Here is a 27,869-nt window from a genome sequence, read left to right as displayed (position 1 = left end):
TACCTCAAACATTGATATCAACGCCATCTATGAACTGTTAGAGATATTGACGTAATTGTTCTGTACCCTCTACGTTCTTTGAACTCGTGAAAACTTGGAAAATTATTTGAATAAACACCCTAACTTGAAAGCACTTAGATCATTATTAATGGAATAAGGTAATTTATGTGTTTGGGTAAACCTTTGACACATCGTTAAGTGACTAAGTAAATAAACTCACGCACGCCAACTATTAACGGCTTCGGTTTTCCTCAAAAAAGGATGCAATATGCTGAATAAGAAAAAAAATTAGTCAGGACACAGCATCGTCCAGGTATATTATTTTACAAACGCAAAAGTCCAGTATTCGAAAAACCTGAATAAGCAGGTAGGTACACAGCCTTTTATAAATTGGCATGCAACCAGTTATAAGTTACATAAAACTGAAACTACAAGACCTGTGTCACTACCTACAAAGTAACTATTATAGTAATTTGCTACTACCCCCATATTAAAGAGAATACTGACTATTGCTTTGATTTATTATTATTTTTTTATTCACAATCATTGATTCTGCAAAACAGTACAGACGATGCAAAATGCCTTTTCAAAACATAGCAATTCCTTCATCCACCAGTGCCTCAATACCGGGAAATTCAAGAAAAACAACCTCATAGACAATCTTAATGTTATTTATTTAATAGAATACAACACACCAATGTACAAAAAGAGAGATGTATTGAATCCATAAAGCTTAGAGCTAAGGTATTTTGGAGAACACTTCAAGTTTTTCATTTAAAGACTTTTGGTGTCCGGAGTTTACTTTCCTGCGGCAGTTGCTAGTGGGTTTCTTAATACTAGGATCACTGAGTCTCCGCGGAGGAACATTTTTGAGATAAACCTATCCTTGTTTACAGCTTTACCCTGAAATTAGAAACATTATTTACTTTATGTTATACTTATACATATGAAGAGGAAATATATGGTTGTTTCAATGTTTTAATCAAATAGGCTTTGGAACTACTATCAGTGCTGTACTTGTAAACTATAACCAGGTATGAAAAGTACTGTCCCAGGATTTGTTTCCGCGGGTGTAACCGTGTAGAACAATTAGAGATTGTGAGATATCTGGCAAAAGAAGATAATAAATGCACGAAGTATAAACAACTTGTTGTGTTTATGCTCAAGTCAACACAATGATTTTCTTCCGAATTTGACTGGATCTAACAAACTGAATAGAACGAAGATGATAATTCATACTTCGTAAAGCTAGAAAACCATGAAAAGTTTTAAGAACAAAGTTGGCATTCAAAAGATAACCTCCAAATACACTGTTTGTTTGTAAATATTTCAACTATGAACACACTTTGGCGGAGACAAATAATCTGATATTATTACCTTCTTGCCCTTGCCTAGTCTTGGCACTTCCGTCCACATTTCCTTGACGTTTTCAAGGACCATGTTGCAATGCCGGTCGAAAGCCTTCACGCGTCCCAACAACTTTTTGTTATTTCTGCAGTTGATCAGCACTTGTGTATTGTTCTTAACTGACTGTGTAAGGACTGAAAGTGGACCTGTACTGAATTCTTCCTCTTCAATTTTGGCTAATTCCTCCAAAGTCATCTCAGAGCGGGGCTTAGACGTTGACGCCCTGGAAATGGAATTTTGCGTTAATCTAACCACTCAGACACTGAAAACTTCAAGTATCCTCGTTTTGTAGTACATTACTTACATTTTGGAATGTCTTTATTTTAGTTTTAAAGTATTTTTTTGTAGAAATTAGCAAAAATGCAAATCCCGAACAATCACAGATCAACGTATCCACAGATAACAAAACACGCTAACATAACTTTTTTATTTTAATGTCTTGAAATAGGCATCAGTCTTTTCAGCCAGTAAAATATATGTTGCCAGAACGATAAGACATTTAAGTACTGGTATTTAACCCCTCTGCTCGACAAGATTTTGACATATGACTTTACCGTTGATTCGGCGGGAATTTTGAATCGCGACATGGAAGTCAAAAATTTGTACTAACTTTCAACACCTGAATTCTAAGTCCGTAATGCCTGATTAGAAGTATTTTAACTATAACTTTAGAGCTCACTTATTTGACAACAACGTGCAAAGGTCAAATGGGGTCAGTTAATTCAGAAAAAGATAATAATTACGGTGTTTTTAAGTCTATCGAAAAGTTAGGCATTTCAAATTTGGTGAAAACTTACCAATAAATAATCGCATCACTTTCTCAAACACAACACAAACGTCATATTTGTAACATTTTCAATCCGTTGCAATACATTTCGTGCACTTATTTATGTTCAACAACTAAAAAATCAGCACATAAAATACACAATAAAAATGAACAATTTACAAGATCAAAAAGAAGTAGAGTTTGGAATGGAGTATTTTTTTTTTTTTTCAATCAGCGGTGTGCATTCGATACATGAATCGGATATTTATTATAAATAATCGAATACCAATTTTATATATACCTATTTTTAATAGCAACTTATTTCAATTTTATTTATTAATTTTAATTTAATTTAAAATATTTATTATTTATTAATGTTAAGAAAAAATATATTTAAGTTTTATGAAAGTTTCTAGCATTCAATTTTTATATGTATTATTTATTTTGGTGTTGCGTCATTCGTATTAATTTTTAACTTTAATTGAATTTTTATTACCTATTACGGAATTTTAATTTATTCTTATATTATTTCTCAACAATTCTAAGATTTTTGTTTCGGCGGAGGGTAAGCCTGGTGTTCTGAAATATAATGCAATTTGTAACTACCAAAGTAATGTACTTATTTGATGATGAGAAACAATAATAATAATTGATTGATTTTAAAGTCACCAAATATTTTTTACCGAATCCCAAAAAGGAGGTGGTTCTCAATTTGGATGTTTGTTTTTGGTCGAAGGGCTATATTCCCCATATTTGTTATTAGGTCCAGGATCTGATGATGGAAACCTTGAGAAATCGAGGGCAACTCTCGAAAATTGTAAGCATAGATAAGGTTATAACTTGACACTCAGATGTATGTCTGATAACACTATGAAACAGTAAAGGTTTGGAGCTGACCTGATGATGGAGACCAGAGAAGGTCGAGGGAACTCGACAACCGAACTTCTCTCGTCTCCACCTCCTTCACTCCTGCAGAGGCCTCGTAAATACGAATAATATAAGCACAAACACGAGAAAGATTAAATATTCAGTTGTCGAGTTCCCTCGACCTTCCCTGGTCTCCATCATCAGGTCAGCTCAAAGCCTTCACTGTTGAATAGTGCTACCAGGCAAACACCTGAGTGATAAGATTTCAACCTACATATGTCTTTCTGCAACTTTCGAAAGTCGCCCTCGATTTCTCAAGGTTCCATCATCAGATCCTAACCTGATGATAATGGGATCACCTCGGAAGTATACGCTATCAAACAAAAAAAGAATCATCAAAATCGATAAATAAATGGCTGAGTAATCGCGTAACAAACATACAAAAAAAAACGGCTTGGGAAGTCGGTTAAAAATAAGTCGGCGGCGGCCATCTTTCCATCTTGGACCAGCTTTCGATGAACAGCGAACTATTTGCCCTTTCAAACAATAAAAACCTCATAAAATTTTGCGATAACTACACCTAACTACGGCTCTCGTCAAATAGCTTTGCCGCTCAGTTAAAAAGTTGGAAGTAACGAATCGCCATTAAGTTTGGCAGGTCTACAGGAATCCTGCACATAAAACACCCGAAGAAATAAATAAGTCTTCATATGCCGTCTTCGGAAACCCTAAAAACCGAAGATTTTTTTTATTCCAGCTACAACGTATTTTCTACCACTGATTTTCTAGCATTTTTTTTTTCAAAATAAATTAAGCCATTTTACTTTTCCTAATTTATTTTCAGATTATGGTAAGTATACAAAAGTGCAATTTAGTAATAATATCAAATAATATAAAATTATTAAATCGATTCTTTATTTAAACGAATCGGATCATTCGATGCAAAACTTCTATCACCGTCGCCATCTTGTCTATGCGTCTTCAAATTTAAAAAAACAACTAATGTAAACAAACATGGCGAGTTCGATCAGAATTCCCGGTAATTACGATTGGATTTTAAAAAGGTATATTTCTGACGGGATGCTAAATATGAAAGGTTTGAATGCGTAAAAATAATTTAAATTTATTTAGTTATTTTATTTAGTACTCACAAATGTGGTTTGATTGGAATGAAAATAAATATGAGCGTAAATAATTAGGAAAGTGTATGACTGATTCGCAGACCCCAATTGGGGTCTAAACCGAGCTTACGGTGACATTGATGTTCAGACCCCGATTGGGGTCCGCTACGGATTTGACGGTTAAAAAATATGCAATGATGCTGAACATGTGCTGAACTGCTGGCTAATGTCTCTACAATCTGTTTTATCTTACATTCAACGATGTTGTGATAATGTCTGACTACAAAAGCGCTCTTCAACGCTTGTTCTGCTGTATATCGGGAGTTCAAGGTATGCTTATTCCTCAGATGCAATAGTTTGTCTTAGTTTATGGAATGCTCTTTTACAATTTCCCAATATATGTCACTGTACCTTGGGCTACTCCGCGCTGTAAAGATATATTTTAGAGTTAAGCATTGACGGGGTGGAGAGATAGATATGAGCCATAATCGGGAAACTACGGAACACTGAGCGTGGCTCGACACGCTAGGCCGGGTTCTTGGACTCAAATCACATTATGTAACATTGGTGTACCTAATTGGTTATTTGTCACGCTATGCTGTGATCCTAAATCTAGGGAGGTGATTATGTTAGTTTAAGTTCGGTACGGATTATCCCTTAACAAATTAAAGGTAACGGTACATTATAGAAGTACTCTGCAAACACTTTTGAGAGGAGAAATAAATAAAACGATACACATTCATGAAATATTTTTATTTCTTTTTTTTTCATGTAATAATAAAGGAAAAATGAAGTATTCAACTAGCTTTTAGAAACTAATTTTGATATAATAATTCAATACAATAATTATAATAATTCACAGTCTTGGAATAAAAATAAAGGCTAACTTTATGAATAGACTTTGCCATTTTCATTCAGCATACGTTTTTTCCTCTAGCAACACATTACGTAAACTTTAGACCAAAGAGGAAATAAGCTAAGAATACAAGATGCGTACCGGGTTCCTTACATAAATTTCTTTGGTTATATTTACAAGTATTTATGTACTTCTCATTCAAAACTTATGTAAATTATCACAACTATACGATAGCGACACATTTGCGAAAGACAAAATAAATATGAATACAAACACAAACACGTTTGATATGAAAGTAATGATTATGCCAATTTTTTTAATTTTTAATTTAATACCAGTACGCACAAACAGTTTCAACAAATGCTAGTTTTCGAAATGAGGTATTTACTGTTGTGAAATACATAAACATACAAAAAATCTTATGATTTGTCGTCTCTTCTGGACTTACCAAAACATCCAAGTCAAAAATATTATTTCCACAGTTCAATAAATATGCTGTTTAATAAACAATTTATTTTTGTTGCGGAATTATGATTCTCAGTATTAATCATTTTTTTTAATTTAATCAATCAATACATAAATATCATTTTTGCAGAAAATATATTGCAGCCAATTGGCTAAACGAATATACGTGTGGTTGAATGACGCTGTCCAGTCAAAGGGCCTAGCTATTCCAGTTGGCTGTAACATCAATCTATATAAATTATAGTTGTTGGGAAAAAATTAAAGAATATATTTCTGACCTATTTTCTGTTTTTAGCTATCAACAACTGTATTATGCATGAAATAATTTATCTAATTATTATATTTCTGTTCATACGCCAACAAAACTATTGCTTACATTACATCAACAAACTTGGACAATAAATTGAGGTTTTATTTGCGACAATCCAGCACCATAGAGTTTGTACCAAGCTGTGGCAGTGATTACAACTATGGACGTTATTATGCATTTATTTATTTATAAATTATTGCATTATACCAATTAAAGCATGTTATTGGTAGGGCCATGGTCAGAATTTTGTACAAAATTATTATTATAAATCAACCTTTTTGAGTCTTTCATGCAAATAATGTAGTCAATCAATTTTTGAGCTGCCAATAATCCTTATTTAAATTAGTAGTGTCATAAAATTCTGACCACAATCCTGCCATAAATAGATAGAAATGATCAGATTTCAATACTATAAAAATATGTTATAATATTATATATTCGGTAAGCATGTCTGAGTTGCTGTAGCACCATTTATATAGTGGAATAAGAACGGGTTTATATAAATTATCCGTAAAGCATCAACACTCACAACTAAATACGTGCCTTTGCATGTCGCTGTGTAAATAGAAAGGTAATGTATAAGCGGGGAAAAGAAAGGAATCTGGGGGCACGGGAGTGCCCCAGCCAAGTCTCGCTAACCAAGATTCTGAAAATGACATAGACTTCAAAATGAAAATTAAGTCGATACAAAGAATTAGTCCATACTAGTATTTCAAAGTAGACAAAAAATTGAAAAACTTATTATAGCCAAAAAAGGTTATTGGAAACAGATATCGTTAAAAAAAGTTGCGTATTGCGGAACCCAACTTCGTTTTTGTTTAGAAAAGAACGATTTTTATCATTTAAGAAAAACTTATGACTATTTTAAATCACCCCTATTTACAATTACAATAGTTGACGATACAATTTTTTAATTCTTGTAATTTGAGTGAAAATATTTTAATATTTACACGGCGACATACTAACATAGCAAAGACACAAATTCTCTATAAATCTCAAACACTATAGTCTTTATAAAAATACGAATTAAGCATTATGTACCATAAGACACTTCTCATTTATCATACCTAACTTTAGGGAATAGAACTAGCCTAATAATAATATTTACAGAGATCTCTTAGTTTATATTTAATCGATAGGTTAAAGGTGAAAGCACATTTCAACTTTGTGACGTATTAACATCGTTTTGTTTTGATATAAGGGTTGGCACACACTTGCCTTCATTGCCCACAATGTGTAAGTAGCCACTAGCCACCACGCTATAAGTAGTAACATCATAAGCCCTTTTATTGTCCCACTGCAGTGCACAGGCTTCTTCTCATACAGAGAAGGAGTGAGCGTCATTGAAGGAATTACGGTTTATCCTTCACCCTTATTTTATCATTTGTGTGCAAGATAAGTTAAGTAGATGGTTTGGCTACAAACCCATGTTCAAAAACTCAATATATTGTGTTATATTTTTTTGAAGACAAATGTATTATGCGATGTTAAGACGACACTAAGCTGAAAATTGTGCTAAAACCTCAACACATACCACCATAGAGTTTTCAATAAAATACATACAAATATCTAGAAATATACTCTACATATATGAACAGATAATTCTTACCGTCAAAATTGCGTTTCGTTATTACAAAATATGAACACTTTCGTTTTATGCCTATATTCGTAAGTGAAGCAGTAATAAGTCATAAAAATAATTTCTTTGCTTTCCATTCTCGTTCTTTTAACCTTAATTACTCGACTATTTATTACTTTGAACATTCTTTTCGGACAATGAGTACAATCTTTGTAATACTTAATGAAACAGCTGCTATCGAATATGGCTCAGTCAAAAAAAGTTCCTGACAAAATTTCGATAAACGATGTTTTCTAAATATTGCTTTCACCGTTTATAAAGCTCAGCAACATATACTTTTATCTTTAAATAAGGCGATTTCAAAATTATTATAATTTAAGAGCCATATCTAAACGCAATCAAACATTTTTTGGACAAGCAACTTACACTATAACCAGCCATTGCAAAACCAAACCAAATTCAATACCTACATACGATTTCGTCAATCGTTTCTATTCTTCGTTAAATCAGATCCTTACATACTTTGTTACGATACCGAGTCTTCTGTGCTAATGGCCATTTAAATATATTTACAGACTAGATAACTCAATTAAATTACACGCCATTTGTAAACTTTCATTTTTTTGTAACGGCAACCTCTTTGCCTAACGACTTTCTATTTTCGAATTTCTGCTGTAAACTGGCAACATTCGATGGTTTAGCCGTCAGTTTTGTTTGGTTAGGCTTGTTATCCGTCCTTTGGACGACTGTGGGGGGTTTGGGAACTACCTTAGGTTTGTTCTTATTTAAGTTGTCCGCTATAGCTTTGACGGAGTCTACTTTTGAAATGGCACGGTTCGCGGGCGGAGTTTTATCTGTCACTTTGTTTAAGTTAGAGTTTGAGTTAACTGGTTTGAGTGGTGGCGTGATTTTGTTCGGTTTCTTAGGTTCTGTGGGCGCCGGCCTTAAAGGAGGTCGGTTGTCATTAGGCTTAGCCGTCACTGCTGGCTTTGTAGTCGCCTTTGTATCATTTGGCAGTTTATTATTGTTTATCACGTCAGGTGGTTTAACATTCTTTGCTTCAGGTAATGTACAGCTCGAAACTAGGTCTGGGCTGTTCATTATTTTAGGAGTTAAGTTAGAATTTTTGATGACCTTTGGCGATTGTGGCACGTTTTTGAACGTGGATGTGCTTTTGAGAGCAGGTGGGGTCACTTGTCTTGAAAACGTTGGGATCTTAGAATTAGGTCCCGGAAGGGGCGGGGCCTTATCTTCTTCTTTGGGCTCATCCTTTTTTAAATAAGTAGGTACGTTGACCGCTGATGGATGTAAGTATCCACTACTAGTCGTAGACACGTTAGATTTGGCGCCAGAATTGCTATAAACACTCTCAGGCGTTTTATAATGTTCCGAATTCATGTACGTACTATCTCTATTGTTATCTTTATTTTCAGCTGCAGCCTTTGCCTTTCTTTCCTTCTCTTTCTTTCTAGAAAGAGTTGAAGCTGAGTATATAGACTCGAAGTTACGATTTTGAATTTCGTTTACAATCTCTCCGAGTAATCCCATACTTTCAGTACTGCCGGAGTTTGAAGGGATTACTTTAGGAGTATTGTACCCCTCGGGAGGTGGTTGTGGGATCGTTTTAACGGGTTGCGGAACCCCAGGTAAGGGCTTCGAACGTTTCTCAGGACTCTCTTCAATAACCGCGTAGATGTTGTCCATAGATTCTTCAGCTATATGAGCTAAAGGTGCCTGTTTTTCTTCTATGCAGTCGACGTAATCTGTCTGCTTGATTTCAGGCTGTGGTTTTGGGTTCGGTGGTGGTGGGATAGGGTCGGAGTGATTTGGTAAAGGCGGTGGAGGGGCGGTGGGTCTCCCCACTACAGATAAGGGCCTAGGAGCCGGTGGCGCCGCTCTCATAGAACCAAAGCTTTGCAAGACAGGCTTCTGACTGGCTGGGGCTCGCATACTTTGAGCTCGATTCACAAAGGCCTTTGGATCATCCCCATCTTCAGAATCTGAGACCACCGAAACGGATTTGACTGGTAATTCAATCTCTTTTTGCAGTATTGGATTGGAAATCTGCAAGTTTCTCAAAGCCCCTTTATCGACTTTTGAAACTTTAACTTGGTGATTCGGGTTTTTAGGTAACGAGTGACTTCTTTCGACTGGATTCCTCTCTTTTTCTTTCGGTTTATCATGCTTATCATGTTTCAAGAATGATGCTATGCGGTTTAATGATATCCCTTCTTTAACTTTTTTCGGTTCCTCAGGAAGAGGTTTTTGAGGCACACCGGCGGAATGCATGCTCAAAGGTCTTTTTGGAAAATCTGGGGTTATAGGTACCGTAGGGGCCGCTCTTATAGGCCCCAAAGTCTTAGACCCTTGTAGGGGAGATATAAGTTCTTTAGCCGTACACGTAGAAGCTTCTAGAATGGGACTGGATATAACTGGTCTCGGAGGTGGATTAGCAACCACGGGCGGAGTAACATCCTCAGTTTTCTCATTACTCATTAAAGCTTTAATTTTGTTCTGCACAGTGCTGTTTGTGCGTTTAACTGAGGGACTTGTCTTTGGGCTGGTTTTAGCTGTAGAAGGAACTACGGGTAACGGTGGGGCGCTTCTTAGAACGGGTTTTAAAACTCCTTGGTTGACAATACTCTGACTGTTGCTCCCGCTTCTATGTACGGGCGTGATTTTTGCACTTTTGTTTAGACTTTCAGCGATACTTTTGACAGGTTTATGAGTTATGGGGACCTCAGTTTCATCTTTCTCTGTGGGGGCGTTCTTTTCTATGGGGGTGAGTGAAAATCCTTTGAAATTGCCGAAGAAATTAACAGAAGGGTTAATATTACCAGGGGGGCTTCGGTCGGAGTCACTTCGTAGAAGACTGGAGCTCATATCGTCAGGGTTAGACAATGTATGAACGTTGACGGGCTGAGCGTTATTTTGAGTACTGTTTTGGAAATTGGCGGCGAATTTACTTGCGCTGCGCGATAGTCGGTGTTGTAAGCTTGCTTTCTTTGGCGATGGGGCCCTGTGGAAAGAAGATTCTAGTTTAATAGTGCGGTTGGAGAAATTGAGTAGTAAATGTAGCAGTTTGTGTCGTCATGCAAATTCGAAACCTAACTCGTTTTATTAAAGTCGATAACTATCGTAGGTCTTATATTTCCATCGCGTTTTTTTCAGTTACGAGAATCATTCTATAATATAAAGTAAAAGTATAACCCCAAAGGAAATTGTATATTCATTGCCGTTTCAACATATATTTGATCTCTTAGCATAAGTTGTCTATTGAACAAATACTTTTACAAAACTGATAAAGAGATTATTTTTATTTTAAATAAAGACTAAAGAAAATTTCTACCATCGACAGAAAAGTGCAAAAAGCATGCATCACCATAACATGCTTCATGCGCCAAAAATGCATCTAATAAAATCAAAATGCATTAAAAACGTGCAGTTATTACCATTAGCTGCATGCAAAACTTAAAACTAAACGCCATGCAATATTAACGAAGCTAAACCAGAGCAAATCACTCACCAAAGACAATGCAGAGACAACTGTCAAGAGGTTGTGTTTTTTTTTAAGTATTGCCAGCTTTAATGATTTAGTTACTACCAGATTAAGTATATGCATGGAAACTAAGTATTAAAAATTGATTTAAAAATTTGTTTAAATACAAAATGAACATTAAATTTCGATAACCTATTTTTATGATGATTTGCTTATTTTAACATTAGCCCCACACAATTAAAGTCAAATGCTTATCTTTAGTAAGCGAATAAAAAGATAGATACGTTATTGAAATCCGAAGAGTCGGTTGCAAGAGTTAATTTAAAATTATTGATTAATAGTGGTAAGTATTTGTTTGTAGTTAAAACTGGCAAAACTCGAAGTGTTCTGAACAGACAATCAAACAAGCAATTAAAAAGAAAATAAGGAGTATTTTATTAAATAGTGCATAAAATTAACTACTATTAACTACAGTTAAACTAATGTACGGTTAACTTAACTATTATTAAAGGTATTATACAAGAAGAAATAGGAGATTTTAGTAAGTAATTAATATTAAATTCGATGACAGATTTAATTAATAAGATTATATGAAACAGAAAATTAATTATATTTTGTGACAGGTGATAAGGTTAAAGGTTTTTGAGTGTAATGTACAACCAATGTAAATAATTATTTTGTGATTCTGTAATAATATTAATTTGAGCATTTGAGTTCCTAAGTTATTCTACTTAAATTAAACTTAATAAGTATTTTCAAAATCCCATTTTGTTATTAATAAAATAAAATGACCAAACGTATCACAGACTATAAAACAAAAAAACTGTTTTTGGATGTGTTTTCCAAAAGTTAATAAATTAATCATGTAAAATAAATTATCACAAGTTAAAAAAAAAAAACAATTTCAGTCAATTTGAGAATTCGGAAAAAATATGGAAATTATTAAAACATAATTATACTTAGTCAAACTTGTTCAGAAAGTAATATACTTAAATATTTTTAACTCTTTTGCACTATACTTTTAAAAATTTTTAACCAAATATAATTTTGCTTTTATAATTTATAATCAAATCGAGATTCAATTTTTCAGTCTACAAACTTATACAAATACATTTAAAACATGCAGTCTACCGATCACATCAACACCCACATGATTTTTTTTTTCTCAAATTACATGAAAACTAACCATGCACCCTGTTTTTTTTCCTTAGATTGTACACTTCTATACATTCACACATATTAATACATGAAAAATGTTTTTTATTAGCACCAAAATTATACCCCATATACACTAGTGCTATCTCTATTTTACAGTGTGAGAGAAAGACGTAGAAGGTGCGTTAGTAAAGAAATATCGTGAGTATTTTATTCTTAGAAAAACATCCACAATGTTACAAATATCTAAACATATTTTTTATTATATCTTTGGTTTATAATGTATTTACAATAAGCCCTAATAGCTCGATGCAAACAAAATAAAAGATAATTTCCTGAAGTATTTAATATTTGAGACAAAATGTAATAGAAATATAACTTTTTAAATATCAGTAGGTTGTTTTTTTTTTATTAGGCCTGGTTTTTATTATTGAGCATCTGTTCTAAAGCTAGTTTTTTAGCGGCAACATTCCCGCCAACTTTGCAATGGACTTTCCCATTATTAACATTAACGTCATGGGAAGTACCACTATCACCCGCGTTGTGCATCCTATGTCGACTATTCGTCACCATCTCATTAGTGGTGGAAGCCAAACCCTGCTTTACTATAACGACATTAGGCTTATTTTCGCTTGCATTCACATTAGGCTTCGGTTGCACAGGCGGCTTAATTTTAATATCACAATTATTCGCAATTTGAATATCGTTTTTATCAATTTTTTTGACAGGCTTCTTAAGCTGTATTTTAGGTTGATTTTTGTCTGGCAAATTTGGGGCTGTGGCAGGTTTTTTAATAGATTTAAGTTCTTCTAAGTTGGAGTAAATTGGACCTTCTGGTTGTGGTGTTTCGGTAGATACATTAGACATAGAGTTAACACTATCGTTACGTCTGAAACTTTGAAGGAGGTTTCTTAAGGAAGAGGTGCCTTGGAACTTAGTGAATTTGCCAGCGAAGAATCGTTTTGTGTTGCCAGTATAGAGGTTGTTTACGTACGATTTGCGCGGTTTCTTCCACCAGAGCAGCACGTTGTGACGAGAGTAGTAGATGAGGAAGAGCACCAATAGGATTGCAGGTATGATGCCCAGGAAGATCACGTACATAGCCACCATGAAGTTGCGTTGGACTGTAAGAGAAATAAGTTGGTTATAGTAACTTTATTATCGAATATTTTCGTAATTTTTGCGCAAAATTTAAGCGCAATTCAGTCAGATTTTGCGCAAACTATTTTCCAGACGGAGAGGCAGTAGTTACACTCAAGATTAATAATGCATTTAGAATAAATGCACGGATTACATAACCACCTACTTGACATTCCAAAATTGGCGAAAAAAATAAATAGAGTATATTTTTCCAGTCCTGTGTAGAACTATTGATAGCTTTGATCTGGATTAAAATAAAATTAGAAATAATGCGGTATAAAATAAGTGATAACTTACTAGTAGGATCAGTAGCTGGACCCGAATCAAATGATCCACCCGGACCCGGCAACGCGCACAGTGGCGGCGCGAATCCCGCCTCGCAGTGACAGTGACCTAAATATATATACAATAACAATAATAATACACATGTTTTACCTTTATCTATTATACTTAGATAATGGTGTGTTTATGGTGTGAATAGGAAAATGAAAATATATGAGAATAATTGACAATACGTGTGTTTGTAAACAGAAGTATGATTGTAAAAAATTGATTAGGCGGCCCAGTTCATGCAATGGTCATCTTGCTGGATAGTCGGACATATATCGGATTAATATTTGTGTGATGAGCTTATTTGTGTGTGTGTGTGTGTGTGTGGTCTGGGAGTTATATAATTTATTAAAATGTGCACAAATGAATTTGTAATGTTTCAGTTACGGTTACATCCATTACACAAGCTATAGGTAAATAGCTTCATTTACAATAACCGACACTGTGTGAAATATTTATGTCCTAGTATTTATTTAAATAAAAGCAAGGTGTGTTTCTTTTAAACCACTAATCTTCATAGTTATTTAGTTTAACTTGCTAAGCAAACCTTAAATATCGAAAAATATCAAATCGATCACTCGTATTGTTTATGTTAAAGCAGAGTCAAAATGAAGTTGCGCATTTTGCGCAACTCTTGCGCAAACATTGCGCAAAATTTGTTTGGGAACTAATTGCACTAAGAATGAGTTAAACTTAGTAAAAATTGTATCATACCGGCAGAATTACAGACACCATGACCTGAGCAGTTGGAGGGACAGACAGACGACTCCATCTTGGCTATTCTATCTCTTTCCATCTGCACTGGGATGCAACGTTGCTTCAAGCACATCTGTAAAAAACATTTTTAATTAATTCAATTTGGGATATTATAAATTGCATATCAAATAAATAATTGCCTATCAATAAATACTCATCATTTATATTCTTTTTTACATCAAATAACTTACTTCATTACAAATAAACTAAATGTTTAACAAAACTCAAACTGCAGATAATTCGAAATTATATATCAATATGACATTACTTTTTTTATTATAATGCAATACGGTTAAATTTATTCTTGTACAAAAATACTACATACATAGCATTAATACTGACTGCACAGCAAATTTTCCATATTTCATAGCAAAATAACTATCCCAGTCGCATATTAACCAGTAAGTACAACAAAACCTATTCATCATATTTGTCTTAATTTTCAAGAAGCCATGCTCGGCAAATTTAATGATTATTATAACAAAAAAATCCTGTCACATTGCATTATTTCTAAAAACAGAACAAATTAACTGAAAAAGGTTCGCGGCTTCGCGCGCTTTTTCGTTACTGGAGTGCAGAGTGGCGCGAGCGAGTAAGATAGAGTTCAATTAAAAAACATTGTATTAAAAATTGAAGCTAGTAACGAAAACGAATCGCTGCAAAACCGACTCCACGTAGTCTTGTTTGCCCTACCCCTAGAGTGCAATTCAAAACCGCGTAGGCGCGGAGGGGCGAGGCGGCCTGCGGGCTGAGGAGCAGGTTGTTTTAACGCTCGCCAACGCGGTTGAGGCTGGCCGGCTCTGCCGGCCAGTAAGCCGAAGCTGCGGTGGTGAGCGTGAAAATCATCTGCGACGATAAGCTCACATGGGACCGCCGGAGCCACGAAGCGCCGGAGCCGTGACAGAAGCCATGCTTGCTGCATGTTGCATGCTTACTTCCATGTTGCATGCCTGCTTACATGCTGCATGCCTGCTTGCATGCTTCAGGCTCGTTTGCATGCTTCTTATAGGAAAATAAAAATTCCAAAACTATGCCAAAAGATGATTCTGACTATAAACATTCTGAAATATGATATTATAGTAGTAGCCTTTTAATGACTACTTATATGAAATGTATGCCAAAAGGAAATACTGACAATGACTGACAATGCACCTGCCCCATTTTTTTAAGAACTATATGTGCAAGCATATCATCGGACTTGCGATCCGACTCAAGTACGTGGCGCCACCTGCAGAAGCTAAAAATGTGCCTATTGGGCAAAAAAGGATTCAATAAATTACAATTTTGTATTTAATTTTATATTTTTTTGCTGGTTTCATTATGCCGTAATTAATAAATAATAAGATGGCTGTGACTAATAAAAAGCTGTTTTATTCAGAAAAACTGCTGTAAATAATATAAAAATAGAAGCTATATTTAAAAGAAAAAGAGTTAACATGTATAATATGCATTAAGATTATTAGCTGTGCATTGATGAAAAAGCTTCTGCTTAAGGAAAAATCGCTGTACGCTGCGAAAATAAATTGTAGTGTGTTTAGTGATATTTTGAGTTGAATATTTTGCTGTGCAATCAGTAATTTTGATGGGAATTCGGAATCTTATTGCATAGAAAAAGGATATTTTTTGATTTGCGTTTAAATACTACCCATTTAATTTATAGTTCTCTCTACCACAGCATACATAAAAAGTAGCTTATATGTTATTCTGATATATGATAATAAACTTACAAACTTTAACATTTAAAATATTACTTAGATCTAACACAAATTCCCCTCAAATATTCAATGCAACATTTAACTTTTAATCTTGAAAACTCGAACAACATAATGGTGTGTTTTGACATTAAAGTCATCGTTAAATAAATACACACCATATCTTCGCCACACTTGGCTCCGTCGGGAACTAAACCAGGGTCCACTTCGCTCAGACCCAAATCTATGATGGCCGTCCGACATGGTATTATCGTGCCTGAAAATAAATAAAAGGGCTTTAAAAGAGCTTATATGAATACTTGAAGTAAAGTTATAATTGCTTACTTAGAAAGTTTGCAATGAGAGATTAAAATAACTGACTAAAAACTATTTAAACGAATTATATTTATCTAGTGTCAAGCATATCACAAATTGTGGTCCATTATGGTGAACGCACGGTTATCAGAGCCGATAACGTTGAAAGGATCGTTTCAGTGCCCTTACATAAAAAAAAACAACAAAATTAAGAGTCGCGGTGATTTGGACAATTTGACACGGCGATTCATGCAAACTGGAAACTAAACTAGGCTATATGTATTCTAAACAGATACATGATTTTATATCAAGAATTCCAAAATTGTTTCGTGCGGCGAGTTCGAATGCACCTAGCTCGTAACTATGTTTATGTCGAAAGTTCACATATTTATTGTTTGTATGTGTTAGCTTATAATTAACTAATTTTTTATTAATACTAGCTGATCCCGCGAACTTCGTATCGTTCAAACCTTCCCTGGACCTCTACAAACACTTTAAAACCAAAATCAGCTCAATTGGCAAAGCCGTTCTCGAGTTTTAATCAGACTAACGAACAACAATTCATTTTTATTTATACAGATTCTATATATACCATTGTTATTGATGAAGACGGCAGCGAGCGTGGCGACGGACTCCATGCCGAACTCGAGGCGCTCGTTGAGGTGCCGACACTGTAGCGTGCCGCACAACGCGTCGCGTACATTGCACTGTTTGTGATGGTTGTAACGAAGTGTCCCACATACCATTGTTATTGATGAAGACGGCAGCGAGCGTGGCGACGGACTCCATGCCGAACTCGAGGCGCTCGTTGAGGTGCCGACACTGTAGCGTGCCGCACAACGCGTCGCGTACATTGCACTGTTTGTGATGGTTGTAACGAAGTATCACACATACCATTGTTATTGATGAAGACGGCAGCGAGCGTGGCGACGGACTCCATGCCGAACTCGAGGCGCTCGTTGAGGTGCCGACACTGTAGCGTGCCGCACAACGCGTCGCGTACATTGCACTGTTTGTGATGGTTGTAACGAAGTATCACACATACCATTGTTATTGATGAAGACGGCAGCGAGCGTGGCGACGGACTCCATGCCGAACTCGAGGCGCTCGTTGAGGTGCCGACACTGTAGCGTGCCGCACAACGCGTCGCGTACATTGCACTGTTTGTATGCCACGTTTAGACGGTCGTAACCACAGTTGCCGCTCCTGGTGAAAAATATATTGGTTATTAAATTGTCAGGTGAATTTTTTTTGGGTTTGATCGTGAACGTTTGATATTTGGGCAATTTAGTTTGTTAGTTTTTGAATAAAATCCCACTATCTTCGCGTGGCCCAAGACTGAGACCGTTTTTTGTGAAAATTCTGCAGATATGAAAAACAATGTTTCTTGGCTTTTTTACCATAGCAAATGATAACTTAAAAAAAACTTCAAAACAGCTGTCACTTTGACGTTACAACATAACTTTTTTCCATTTTGAAGGAAGCGTGAAAGACAATTCAAGACAGTACATTATAAGGAAAAATGCTCACAACAAAACAAGAGTCTTGAATCCAGACTAACTAGGCGATATACTATGTACCTTAGAAACACAATACTAACTTGTTTCCTTTAACATTGGTGCTGTAATAACACTTTTCGTGCGAGCTCTCGCCGGTCGTTCCCCACAGTAGACGACACTGGTCAGTGTGAGAGCGACAGGAACCGCGGACGCAGTACGCCTTCTGTTAATAAGAAGATATAAAAATTAATATAAAACCTATGTAATTAAATTAATGATTAATGAACTTTAACGTATAGTAATTACGATATCTAAGTTTGGTATATTATGGGACATTGAAATATTTTATGATTTAAATAGTCATCATGACACGATAAAAATTGTTGTTATTAAGAAAATCTGCTAATAATGGGTAATGACACTACATTGGTATTTTAAGTTACTTGAGGCATTTTTGTGTATAACATAAGAGAATTTTACGATTACATGGAAGATCAAAATATTGAAAAGATATTATATTGACAATATTATTCTCCCAAAAATACATAACAATCGTACAAGAGCTGCCTACTTGAAAAAAAAAACAACCATACAAGACCTACATATCGGCCAAAAAAACACAAAACCGAAACTCTTTCCAAGAATATAAAAGCCTCATACCTCTCCATCCTTCCCGCAGTTGGTAGTGTCCATCTTGTACACATCATCGGGACAATACTCCGAGTGGCCGGTACAATATTCGGGTAGGTCACACTCTCGGTCCGCTGACCTGCATACTGTGCCCGCCGCTTTAGGACGACACGTCTGGAACAAAGTGACAAGATAAATTATGCAATCAGGCGTTAAATCCGTGGCATTAATTTTTAGGGAAGATATTGAGTGTTCGGATGGCACGTTAAACTGTAGTTTTTACGGCTATCAATGAACATCTTCGGCAGTCTTTAAGGGCAGTAAGCCAGTCTAACCAAAGGGTATCGGATTGCCCGGGTAACTGGGTTGACGGTGTCAGATAGGAAGTCGCTACTTGTAAAACTCTGGTACTCAGCTGGATCCGGTTAGACTGGAAGCCGACCCCAACATAGTTGGGTAAAGGCTCGGAAGATGATGATCCAATATTGCAGTGTACTGTACGACTCACCTGCAGGTCGCAGCACATGCCGGCGCCGCAGGTGGCGTTGGAGCGCAGCATGCACGTGCCAGGCTCGCAGCACGCGTGGCACGGGCTGTACGCCGTGGGGTCAGCCAGGGTCCCACAGTCACATTGTTCACCAGGCTCGACAAAACCATTGCCGCATGTTGGGGATTCGAATAGACGCTTCGGTTTGTTCCTGGAAGAAGATAAGCGAAATTAAGTTTTCTAATCCGATTTTGAGTGGTTCTAGAATATTTAGAAACTCCAAAGTAATTTAGAAGCCATTCATCATTCGCCAACAGGTTCATCGTAAGAATTCTTCTTCTTCCATACTTTTTGTCTTTCATTATCAAACAAGTGCCGTGCTTTCACATAACTCATTATTTTTTTTATATCCATCCACGTTCATGCTCAAGACTTCCTCACAATATGATCCTTAACCAAAAAAAAAAACTTCTTACCTTAGACAATAATCCATGCCCCTCTCAAAAGCCAAGGCCAACGAATTCAAACTACAAGACGACCAGTGTATCGGCGTAACCGAAGTACTAGAAGGGCTCATAATACATTTAGCATCAGGACATTGACACAAATCATCAGTATCATGTTCCATGCCGAAGTTATGTCCCATTTCGTGAGCAATAGTAGTGGCTACTAGGCCTATGACCTCGGAATGGTTGGTGGAAACCCCCCCAGAGAATTCGTACGTACATATCGGACCTTTTAAAGCTTTGCCTACAACTCCATCAGTGAATTTTTGCCGTCTGAAAATACGAAAAATAACATTTGGAAACAGCTCTGGAAAAAAAAATTACTTATTTTTAAAGGGACCTTTGCGGACTTTACCTACTTCAAAAAAACAAGATTAAGAAGAACTCTTTTAAGAATCATTTTTCAAAACAAATTCTAGGGAAGTCACATCATTATTGACTATTGCAGTTTAGTATTTAAGACCATAGAAATAATCTACAAAATCCCAGATTCTCCAAGAATATAGAAAAAATATTCGAGCCAAGATAAAACCACAACTTACGTTAACAACTGAGCATTGTCATTAGGTATATCCTTAACGAGTACCGACTTCCGATACCCTAAGAAGTTATTGAGCGTTCTATCTCCGTTTTCTTCTAGAACAATCTCATCATTTTCCGACCACACCACTACACCTACTAGGGCTATGAAAATGTTCAGTGGGGAGTATACCTGGAAATAGAAATAATAATATTTGTTATGGCTGGAAAGAAATGGTGATGAAAAAACTTCTCACTTTCAGCAAGCGTGGTGAAAACACTAAATCCTTCTCATCATTCACATGAACTTCTACAGCTTTTTTATTTACTATCCCACTGCAAGGCACAGGCCTTTTCTCAAACAAAGAAGGAATGACTATTAATCATCACGCATGCCCAATGTGGATTTGCTAAGACTTTAAAGTCCACGTTTCCTCATGATGTTTCCCTTCACCTTTACTCAATCATTGGTATCCAAGATCTAATTAAATTTTCACCATTCCTTAGTATTTCAATATTTGACTTACCGAATTAATAATATTAGCGACATCCTTCATCTGCCGATACACAGTCTGTATGTTCTCGCCATTAGCTTTATACTCCCGGTTGTCTGCAACTAGCACTAACTCGACATACCGAGATAGTTTGTTCGCGTTGTAAGGCCCGCGGACTTCTGTGTCGTCTGCGTTTCTTTTGTACTGGAAATGTGAAAAATATCAATGTTTGACTTGTTATTTAATTATGTATGCATGTGAATAAGCTTATGAAAGATATAGTACGTTTTGGCAATAAAATTCCATGTAAAATAAAGCCTCTATCTTATCATTTCGGGAAGGTAGAAAACGTTAAGCAGTGGACGGCAATTGGCTGATATGATGATGATGATTAAGTCATTAATGGGGCAGCTACAATATTGGTTTTTCTTGCAAACAACAGATTTCGAAAACCTTATAATCATTTTACCGACCAAAACAAATTGAATTGAAGATCATGTATAACCCTAGTCCTAGTGTAGGGTGTCGTAGAAAAATAAAGAAAATAGGAACTTTGCTTCAAATAACAATAACTTCTTGGAAGATTCATCCTACAGGACATAATTGCCAGTAATTAAGAGACAACACCTTACGACATTACTAATTAACTCTTTAATGCATCCAATTGGACCTGCACTTGATAGCGGTGATTCAACCGGGAACTATTTAAAAGTGTAACAGAGACTGCTAGCTTTCCCGCATTCCGTGCATACTACTCCACATGCCCGGACAAAAGGTAGCCTAAAGTAGTTACTCAAAATGTCAGTGTTCAGATGTTTTTTGTTTGACTTATATTCATATTTACAGTCCTCACTTACCCTGGTAATCCGACTCTTCTGCATATCCTTCTCTCTGTGGTACTTGTGAAAGAGTTCCGGGTCATAGCTAGCATTGTGCGTCACTCCGCCTTCATAACCGCAGTGGTACTCATTATTCAGATCCCCATGGTCGTAGATGTAGTGGTTCGATTGTATTTCTGGACCTGGAAAGAGTTGTTAATGTTGTTTAAAGGCCTCTGTCGAGTGCTGAAGTAGAGGACGAGTACAATAATATACGGATAGAAACTGTTCTTAACAATCATGAAGGCTTCAGGGAACCTTAAGAGCTTGGAGCTCTGGATAAAACAATTGTTTGCTACTCGTCATCTGATTTCCAAGCTAATTTAGAGTTAAACTATAAGAATTACCACCATCTAGGTTTTCAATAATCCAAAAGCTAATCGTAGTCAGACAGAATATTATATTATGTACAACATCCCCTTTTCTTTAAGAATGAACATGCCCACGAACCCATGCATATAAAAATCTTCTTCACAAATGAAAACGCTATTTCCAGGCATACCTTCAGCCGGTTCGATATATTTCATCCTTTCTCCGTCGAACACGATCCCCCGTATACCATGGCACGTAGACACTGCTACCCAGGAACCAGGCTTGCCCCTCACCGAGCCTGAGTATTGACATAAGTCTATATCCTGGAACAATTTTGATACAGTAATAAGTACTTTTTAAGTTTCAGGGAAGAAAAAGATGATGTTTTTAAGGTACTTTCAAAATGAAGCTCGGAGTTGGAGATTGATACACCCGTGCATCGGAGAGCATGTATGTGTCAGTTCTGATATGTAAGTAAATAAAACTGTGTAAAGAAAATTTTATTGACTTTTAAACAGTTTTTATGTGGTGCAGGTACAATATGTTATAAATATATGTTATAAAGACATTAAGGTAATACTAGCACCTCTCAAGATGTCAAAAAGTCTTTGTTTTCGATGCAGCAACTTGGGATATCGAAGTAGGGGCACTATTAGATAATAAACATTTCTTCATTAATAATGGAAGAGCTATTCTTAATAACCGTTTTAAAGAGGAAGTCAAAGATGAAGGGACTGTCGAAATCATAATTAACAAAGCTTCGATGGGCACAAATTGACATCGCCGATTTACACTTGAATGGTTCTATCGAAATCCATGGTTAATAATTTTACCGTAAGTAATCAAGAAGCTTCACCATTTCCTCTTTATCTTTCGCAAGAATTTGGACAAGAATAATTTCCCAAAACAATATGCTTTTGTATAAGCCCTGGCCGTTTTCCCGCGGATTCACCCGCGTTCCATGGCAACTACTGCCCTGCCGGGATAAAATATAGCCTATGTTACTCGCAGATAATGTAGCTTCTGATGGTGAAAGATTTTTTAAAATCGGTCCAGTAGTTTTTGAATTTAGTCATTACAAACAAACAATGTTTTGCTCTTTATAATATTAGTATAGAAATTTTTTTTAGACTGGAAGTCGACCGCAACATGGTTGGGAAAAGGGCTCGGAGGATGGATGAGATAGTTTATATATATATTATATATATCTATCTGTATGTATAGTTGTATACGTATGTATATCTTACCTCTTTCGTAGGTTTGTAAGTGACAGTCTTGCCATTCTTCTGGTACCTAAGTACATGGTTGTCCGTCACTAAGTCGTGGTTCAGTCTCAGGTCCAGGATGTACTCCTGGCCATCTATAGGGACTGTCACTGTCACCTCTGAATGATGTGCACCGCTCTGCAATAGATAATGTTGTAATTATTTATTTGCTTGGAGAGGAAGACTTTAAGAATTAAGGAAATGAACAGCTTGACACTAAATTATGTCGTATTTCAGAAGTACAAATCCTATTAACCCTAAACTATGCAGAACCAAGATACCTATCTAGGTTTAAATGTGGCCAAATAACATAAGAAAATATTTTTCACTCAGTCAGTTCTCACCGCTACAGGTTAAGGCTTTGTCCTCTTTTTGGGTAAGGTCAAATAAAATTTCTTACGCGCAAGTCTACAGCTAAACAAGCCACATGCCTCGACGCCACTTGAGCACAAAAGAACATAGAAATAACCATGAGCAGCCTAATTCATTAAACTTCCAAGTCAAGAACAATAATCGGCAAATGTAGTTTTGCATTCCATTTCCTTGGCAATTTGGAGAACATTTCCCAACACCCAAGAAGTAACCACAAACAGACAAACAGAATAGATTTAGACGCACAAGTCACCACAATAATGATCGACAATCATGTAATTTGGAATTACCGTTAGAAAACTACAATTTTGCCGCCGGTCACTTAAAGCTGACAGAGGTCGGTGGCTTGCCTTCTAAATGGAATTCCGTAGTTGAATTATATTGTAATACATTTTTATGGCGTTTAACACGCTATACATGAGGGAGGTAAACCTTCACACAGTTTTAACTGACATACATATCGTACTTGTTATAGTACATAAGTTTCATTTGTTACAGGTCGTCAAGTCACTCCTTCTAAAACACTGGTACTCAGCTGCATCCAGTTAGACTGCAAGCCGACCCCAACACAGTTGGGAAAAGGCTCGGAAATATGGACTATATTCTCAGATGTGACCAAGAATTGATCTATCTGTCCAGATTCCAGGTGCACAACTTACTTAGCTTTGTTCGTCGACCTATCAACCTCCAAATGGCCAAATTGGTAAAGGTCATAATGGCACGGTTCCAAATCAATTTGATAATAACCACAACAATCAAACAGTAATTAAAATCAAATCTACAATCATTTTCCGTGACTCTTGTTGATCAGAAGTTGAGAACAATATTTACAATGCATAAACCGCAAATAAATTCACGAACTTAATATGCTTCTCTCAAAGCATGCAAAAGGTTAAAATCAAGACTACAGGAATTCTAGTTCATATTACCTACACTTGACTTTTAAATTAGAACGATTCAAATGCAATATGTTTAAGGATAATTAAAATTTAACTCCAAAGGAAAACCCACGTAAAATCCAAAATTATGAACGTTTTGGTTTCATGTTCATTGAAACGTCCTCTAATAGCCTAATCAGAAACAAATACCAACGGGAAATGATTGAGTATAAAGTAGAAACGTACATAAAACTATAATTTACAACATTTATGAAGACTAGAAGTAATAGTCTACGCTCCAGTTACTGATCATTCATAAAGCACCGCGCCTATTAGACCTTTAAGATAATATTGACATGTACAAGGAGTCACATTGAACAGACTTGATTGCAAGCGTGTCTTCTGACAAGAGTGTGATTTCTCACAGTTTGAAGCAAAGAGTTAAGCTGAGGATGGCCTCGCTTGCTTTGACATCGCTGGTTCATTTGCAAAGATTGATTACATTATAGGCCGTTGAAATTGCTAAACTGATGTGCAGGACTTACATTGCTAGAAGAGATTATATACCTCTAGAACTTTTCTTTTGAATCTCTGTGTGAAATAAAACTTGGTGGAAAGCCTCCATTTATCTGTAAATTGATTTCCAAATAACTAGGGTCCATTTTTCCTTTCATACTTATACCAGCTCTAGCCACATCGTCACAATTTAGAAGACTTCAATTTAAGTAAATATTTATATCCTTTACCGTGTCTCTCGTTGAAGATATCTCTCTTTTTGTTCTTCCATGATGGACTATAGGCTGAATTAATTTGTGCTTGTTAAAGTCTAATGCTGGCTGTCCTGAAACAAAAAAAAACTACTGTTAATATTGACTTAAATAAACTTCAAAACTTTCCTCTTTCTTTGGACGGAAAAGCACCGGAGATTGTCCACCTACTTCTCAACGGAAACAATATGTTTAAACAATCATAAATAATAATTATTGTAGCTGATTATTTAATTATTCATATTTCCCGTTTACCCTTGTACAAATACGAATACACGAAGGCAAGATTGAAGATAGAAGCAAAAGGCACAGGAAATACATTCACTTCGCCAATAAAATGATTCATTTGAAGAATTTTAATTTGCATCCATTTTAGTACCGTTACCGCAAAGCCTTTGTTTTAAAAACCGTGAAGGAATGGCAGATTATGTCGATGTTTTAGATTCTTAGATAGATATTCTTTTTAATAGTCTTTGAAATTCATAACGCATAATTTTTATGGCTCTAATGTCGTAGAACTCTTTTGACATAGATGAGAGTTATATGAGACTGTAACGATTTAAGAAGTTATCACGTTTTGTGTTCTATTTACCACCACGGCGAGAAATGCACAAACATTTACAGACAAACTGACAATGAGCTATGAATTTGCTTTTAGAAACATTTGTTTGTATCACCGAAAAATCCCAAACATAGATGATGAATTGCAAGATTGCAAAACTTCGATCCTCTTCAAACAGTGTTCTTTTTCAACTTCATTGATATCTTAAGAGGTCAGACAAGACCTGTAGTATCAATGACATCTTCAGTTTAATAAGCCAAGAACCCAGTTCACTTGACGACAGGTTTCCTCATCAAGTGCACAATAGTGCGCGCGCGCATCAGATTGACCAATCGCGTGCCAGCTAAAACTGTAGCTAGGTTAGATGCTAGATCAATGACCGGTTTTATTACTACGTCGGACACAGATGAATGAACATGTTTTGTATAATGTTTATTTGTCATAAAAAAATACAATTAGTGTAATTAATTATATTTTTTTGGTCATTATGCAAAATGGCGGTCTTATTTTTGGCACTAGTTTTTGCCTGTGTGGGGCTTAACATAACAATTAGTGAAACGGTTTCCATCCGGTTTTTTATTGCAGTTGTGAAACTCTCTCTTTATATGTTTAATAATTAAATTGGACGTTAGTACTGTTAGAACGTGCCTATCGAATGATGGGACTGGAGAAATACTTTGCCCTACTTTGGGTGGGCATTTGTAACCAATAATATATTATCCAGGAATGTATTCCCCTTACACTTTAATGTCAAAGAACTACTTATTTGTAGAATAAAAAACAAATATGCCTAAAGTGGGCATAGATCGTCGCGCGCGCACCTCACCTTCCATTATACAAAGGCACATTGTTTGGGCTTGTATGTTCGTTTTATTGCGTTTTTCTACTATGCTGTTTTTAGACTCAAGAAGCTTGAGGCTTAAGAAGATAAACTTAGCAGTACATGTTCTTATAATTATACTTCAGATCATATACCTATGTCTTTAGTGGTTCAGAGATGGTATGAGTAGACCGAACAGCGTCTTTTATGTAATCAAAAAGTCATAATAATGAATTTCGAATCAGTGATTACAAGTATCATACAAGTCATTGGCCATAAAATTTTCATCTTATTTGGAATAACTGTTAAAATAAATTAATCCAGTTTAATTAAGATCAAGACCGCAGTAATTGGACCGGATCTTACGCCGTCATAATAAAACGAGATCGACTTGGACACATTAATTATATTATTTAGGACTTAGTAACGAGACACGAATAACTATATCACTTAAAGGCAGCTTTGTAACCTTAAAACAATTGGACCTTGAGATCTTAATTGTGATAGCTCAGTTACACATGGAAGACATCCTGACATGATACGCAAAGTTTGAAACAAAGACATTCGTTCTGGGTGTCAAGCAGGAGGCTTTTTTGCAGATCTGGTAACAAAACTAAAGAAGGGTGAACTTAGAGAAAGGGAATAAGAACTAGAGCGACATCGTACAAAAGGGTTTGCAAAAATTGCTGATGATAGTGAAGTTAACTGCAAGAGACGTAAGAATGTAATTAACTATGACGACCAAAAGAACATTGAAAAGACAATACACATACAACAGGGAGTCCTAAAACTGGCCATGGTTAATTGCCTTTCAAAACATCAAGTCTACGGAAGCAAGTAAAGCTAAGCATCTAGGCAAAATTTTGTGGATATTTACAAGTAAAGACTAGCGTATGTCCTAAATGGGCATTTACCACCACACGCATCGTGCTCCCGCCAGTTTTGGGCTGGCCCAGTTAAACCGGTCTATTTATAGCCTTCAAAATAGCGTGATGTGCGAAGCATTCATAGATTGACATGACAATAAAATTGCTAATATATTGCTGAAACTAGCTGTTGATGGAAGAATGTAGTCCAAAATTTACGCTAATTATTTTACTCTTGCGAAAGAGCCAGAAATGGTATGCCATTTGCAGGTCCAAAATGTGCAAATTAACAATTTGTTAGTACCAAAAAAGAAGAAAATATGTTTTATTTGTTTAGATATTTTAGCACTACGTATTTAGGATTGTTTATCATTTGAATTAAGTACTTATCGCTTTTGGGCACTTATTTGTATGTATGTTTTGGTATTTTAGGGAAGCGTAAAACGCAATTGGCAGTATACTGAGATTTTTCACCGTAGATATTAATATGAGAAAAAAAACAGAACCGGCACACAACTAGCTCGTTAACCTAGGTATCTTTTACCTTACACTATCACTAAAAAGATTTTTTCGATCATTTCGCCACATCCTTCTCTACAGAGATAAGCCTGGTTACACATCCTGCTACACATAAATTAGTGGTTATCGCAACTTAACAGATTTACGGAGATTAATATCAAGTTTACATAAACGACTCGAACTCAAATTTTGGTCCTTAGATATCTGGTCTTTCCAGCCGTTTGACGTTTAATTTCAT

The 27,869-nt window shown here is 35.9% G+C and overlaps 2 protein-coding genes across 2 annotated transcripts in view; both read right to left on the bottom strand.

The window, feature by feature from the left end:
* Nucleotides 1-650: 650 nt before the first annotated feature.
* On the bottom strand, nt 651-1,835 carry Smd2 (Small ribonucleoprotein particle protein SmD2). The gene is made up of 3 exons (XM_049849245.2): nt 1,712-1,835; nt 1,378-1,630; nt 651-903 (listed from the first exon to the last, which is right to left on the bottom strand). Coding segments are annotated over exons 1-3 (360 nt in total). The 5' UTR covers nt 1,714-1,835; the 3' UTR covers nt 651-798.
* A 3,064-nt stretch (nt 1,836-4,899) lies between these two features.
* LOC110373551 (disintegrin and metalloproteinase domain-containing protein adm-2) overlaps nt 4,900-27,869 on the bottom strand; it is a 72,948-nt gene continuing 49,978 nt past the window's right edge. Inside the window, exons 2-17 of the mRNA XM_064040084.1 lie at nt 24,844-24,938; nt 22,830-22,985; nt 21,773-21,905; nt 21,250-21,413; nt 20,426-20,596; nt 19,922-20,091; nt 19,350-19,652; nt 18,895-19,084; nt 18,417-18,560; nt 17,858-17,979; nt 17,303-17,463; nt 16,122-16,219; nt 14,210-14,324; nt 13,463-13,558; nt 13,020-13,149; nt 4,900-10,390 (exon numbers count right to left, since the gene is read on the bottom strand). Coding sequence (XP_063896154.1) covers nt 7,987-10,390; nt 13,020-13,149; nt 13,463-13,558; nt 14,210-14,324; nt 16,122-16,219; nt 17,303-17,463; nt 17,858-17,979; nt 18,417-18,560; nt 18,895-19,084; nt 19,350-19,652; nt 19,922-20,091; nt 20,426-20,596; nt 21,250-21,413; nt 21,773-21,905; nt 22,830-22,985; nt 24,844-24,938 — 4,652 coding nt within the window. The 3' untranslated portion in view covers nt 4,900-7,986. The remainder of the gene's footprint in view (nt 10,391-13,019; nt 13,150-13,462; nt 13,559-14,209; nt 14,325-16,121; nt 16,220-17,302; nt 17,464-17,857; nt 17,980-18,416; nt 18,561-18,894; nt 19,085-19,349; nt 19,653-19,921; nt 20,092-20,425; nt 20,597-21,249; nt 21,414-21,772; nt 21,906-22,829; nt 22,986-24,843; nt 24,939-27,869) is intronic.

Source organism: Helicoverpa armigera, chromosome 21 (assembly GCF_030705265.1).
Source record: "Helicoverpa armigera isolate CAAS_96S chromosome 21, ASM3070526v1, whole genome shotgun sequence".
NCBI lineage: Eukaryota > Metazoa > Arthropoda > Insecta > Lepidoptera > Noctuidae > Helicoverpa > Helicoverpa armigera.
Note: the sequence above shows the minus strand (reverse complement) of the source record. Positions and strands in the feature narration are given on the sequence as shown.

Coding starts and splice junctions, on each gene's coding strand:
- Smd2 (XM_049849245.2), bottom strand. Junction 904..1,377: donor GACTAGGCAAGGGCAAGAAG/GTAATAATATCA, acceptor TTCTAATTTCAG/GGTAAAGCTGTAAACAAGGA.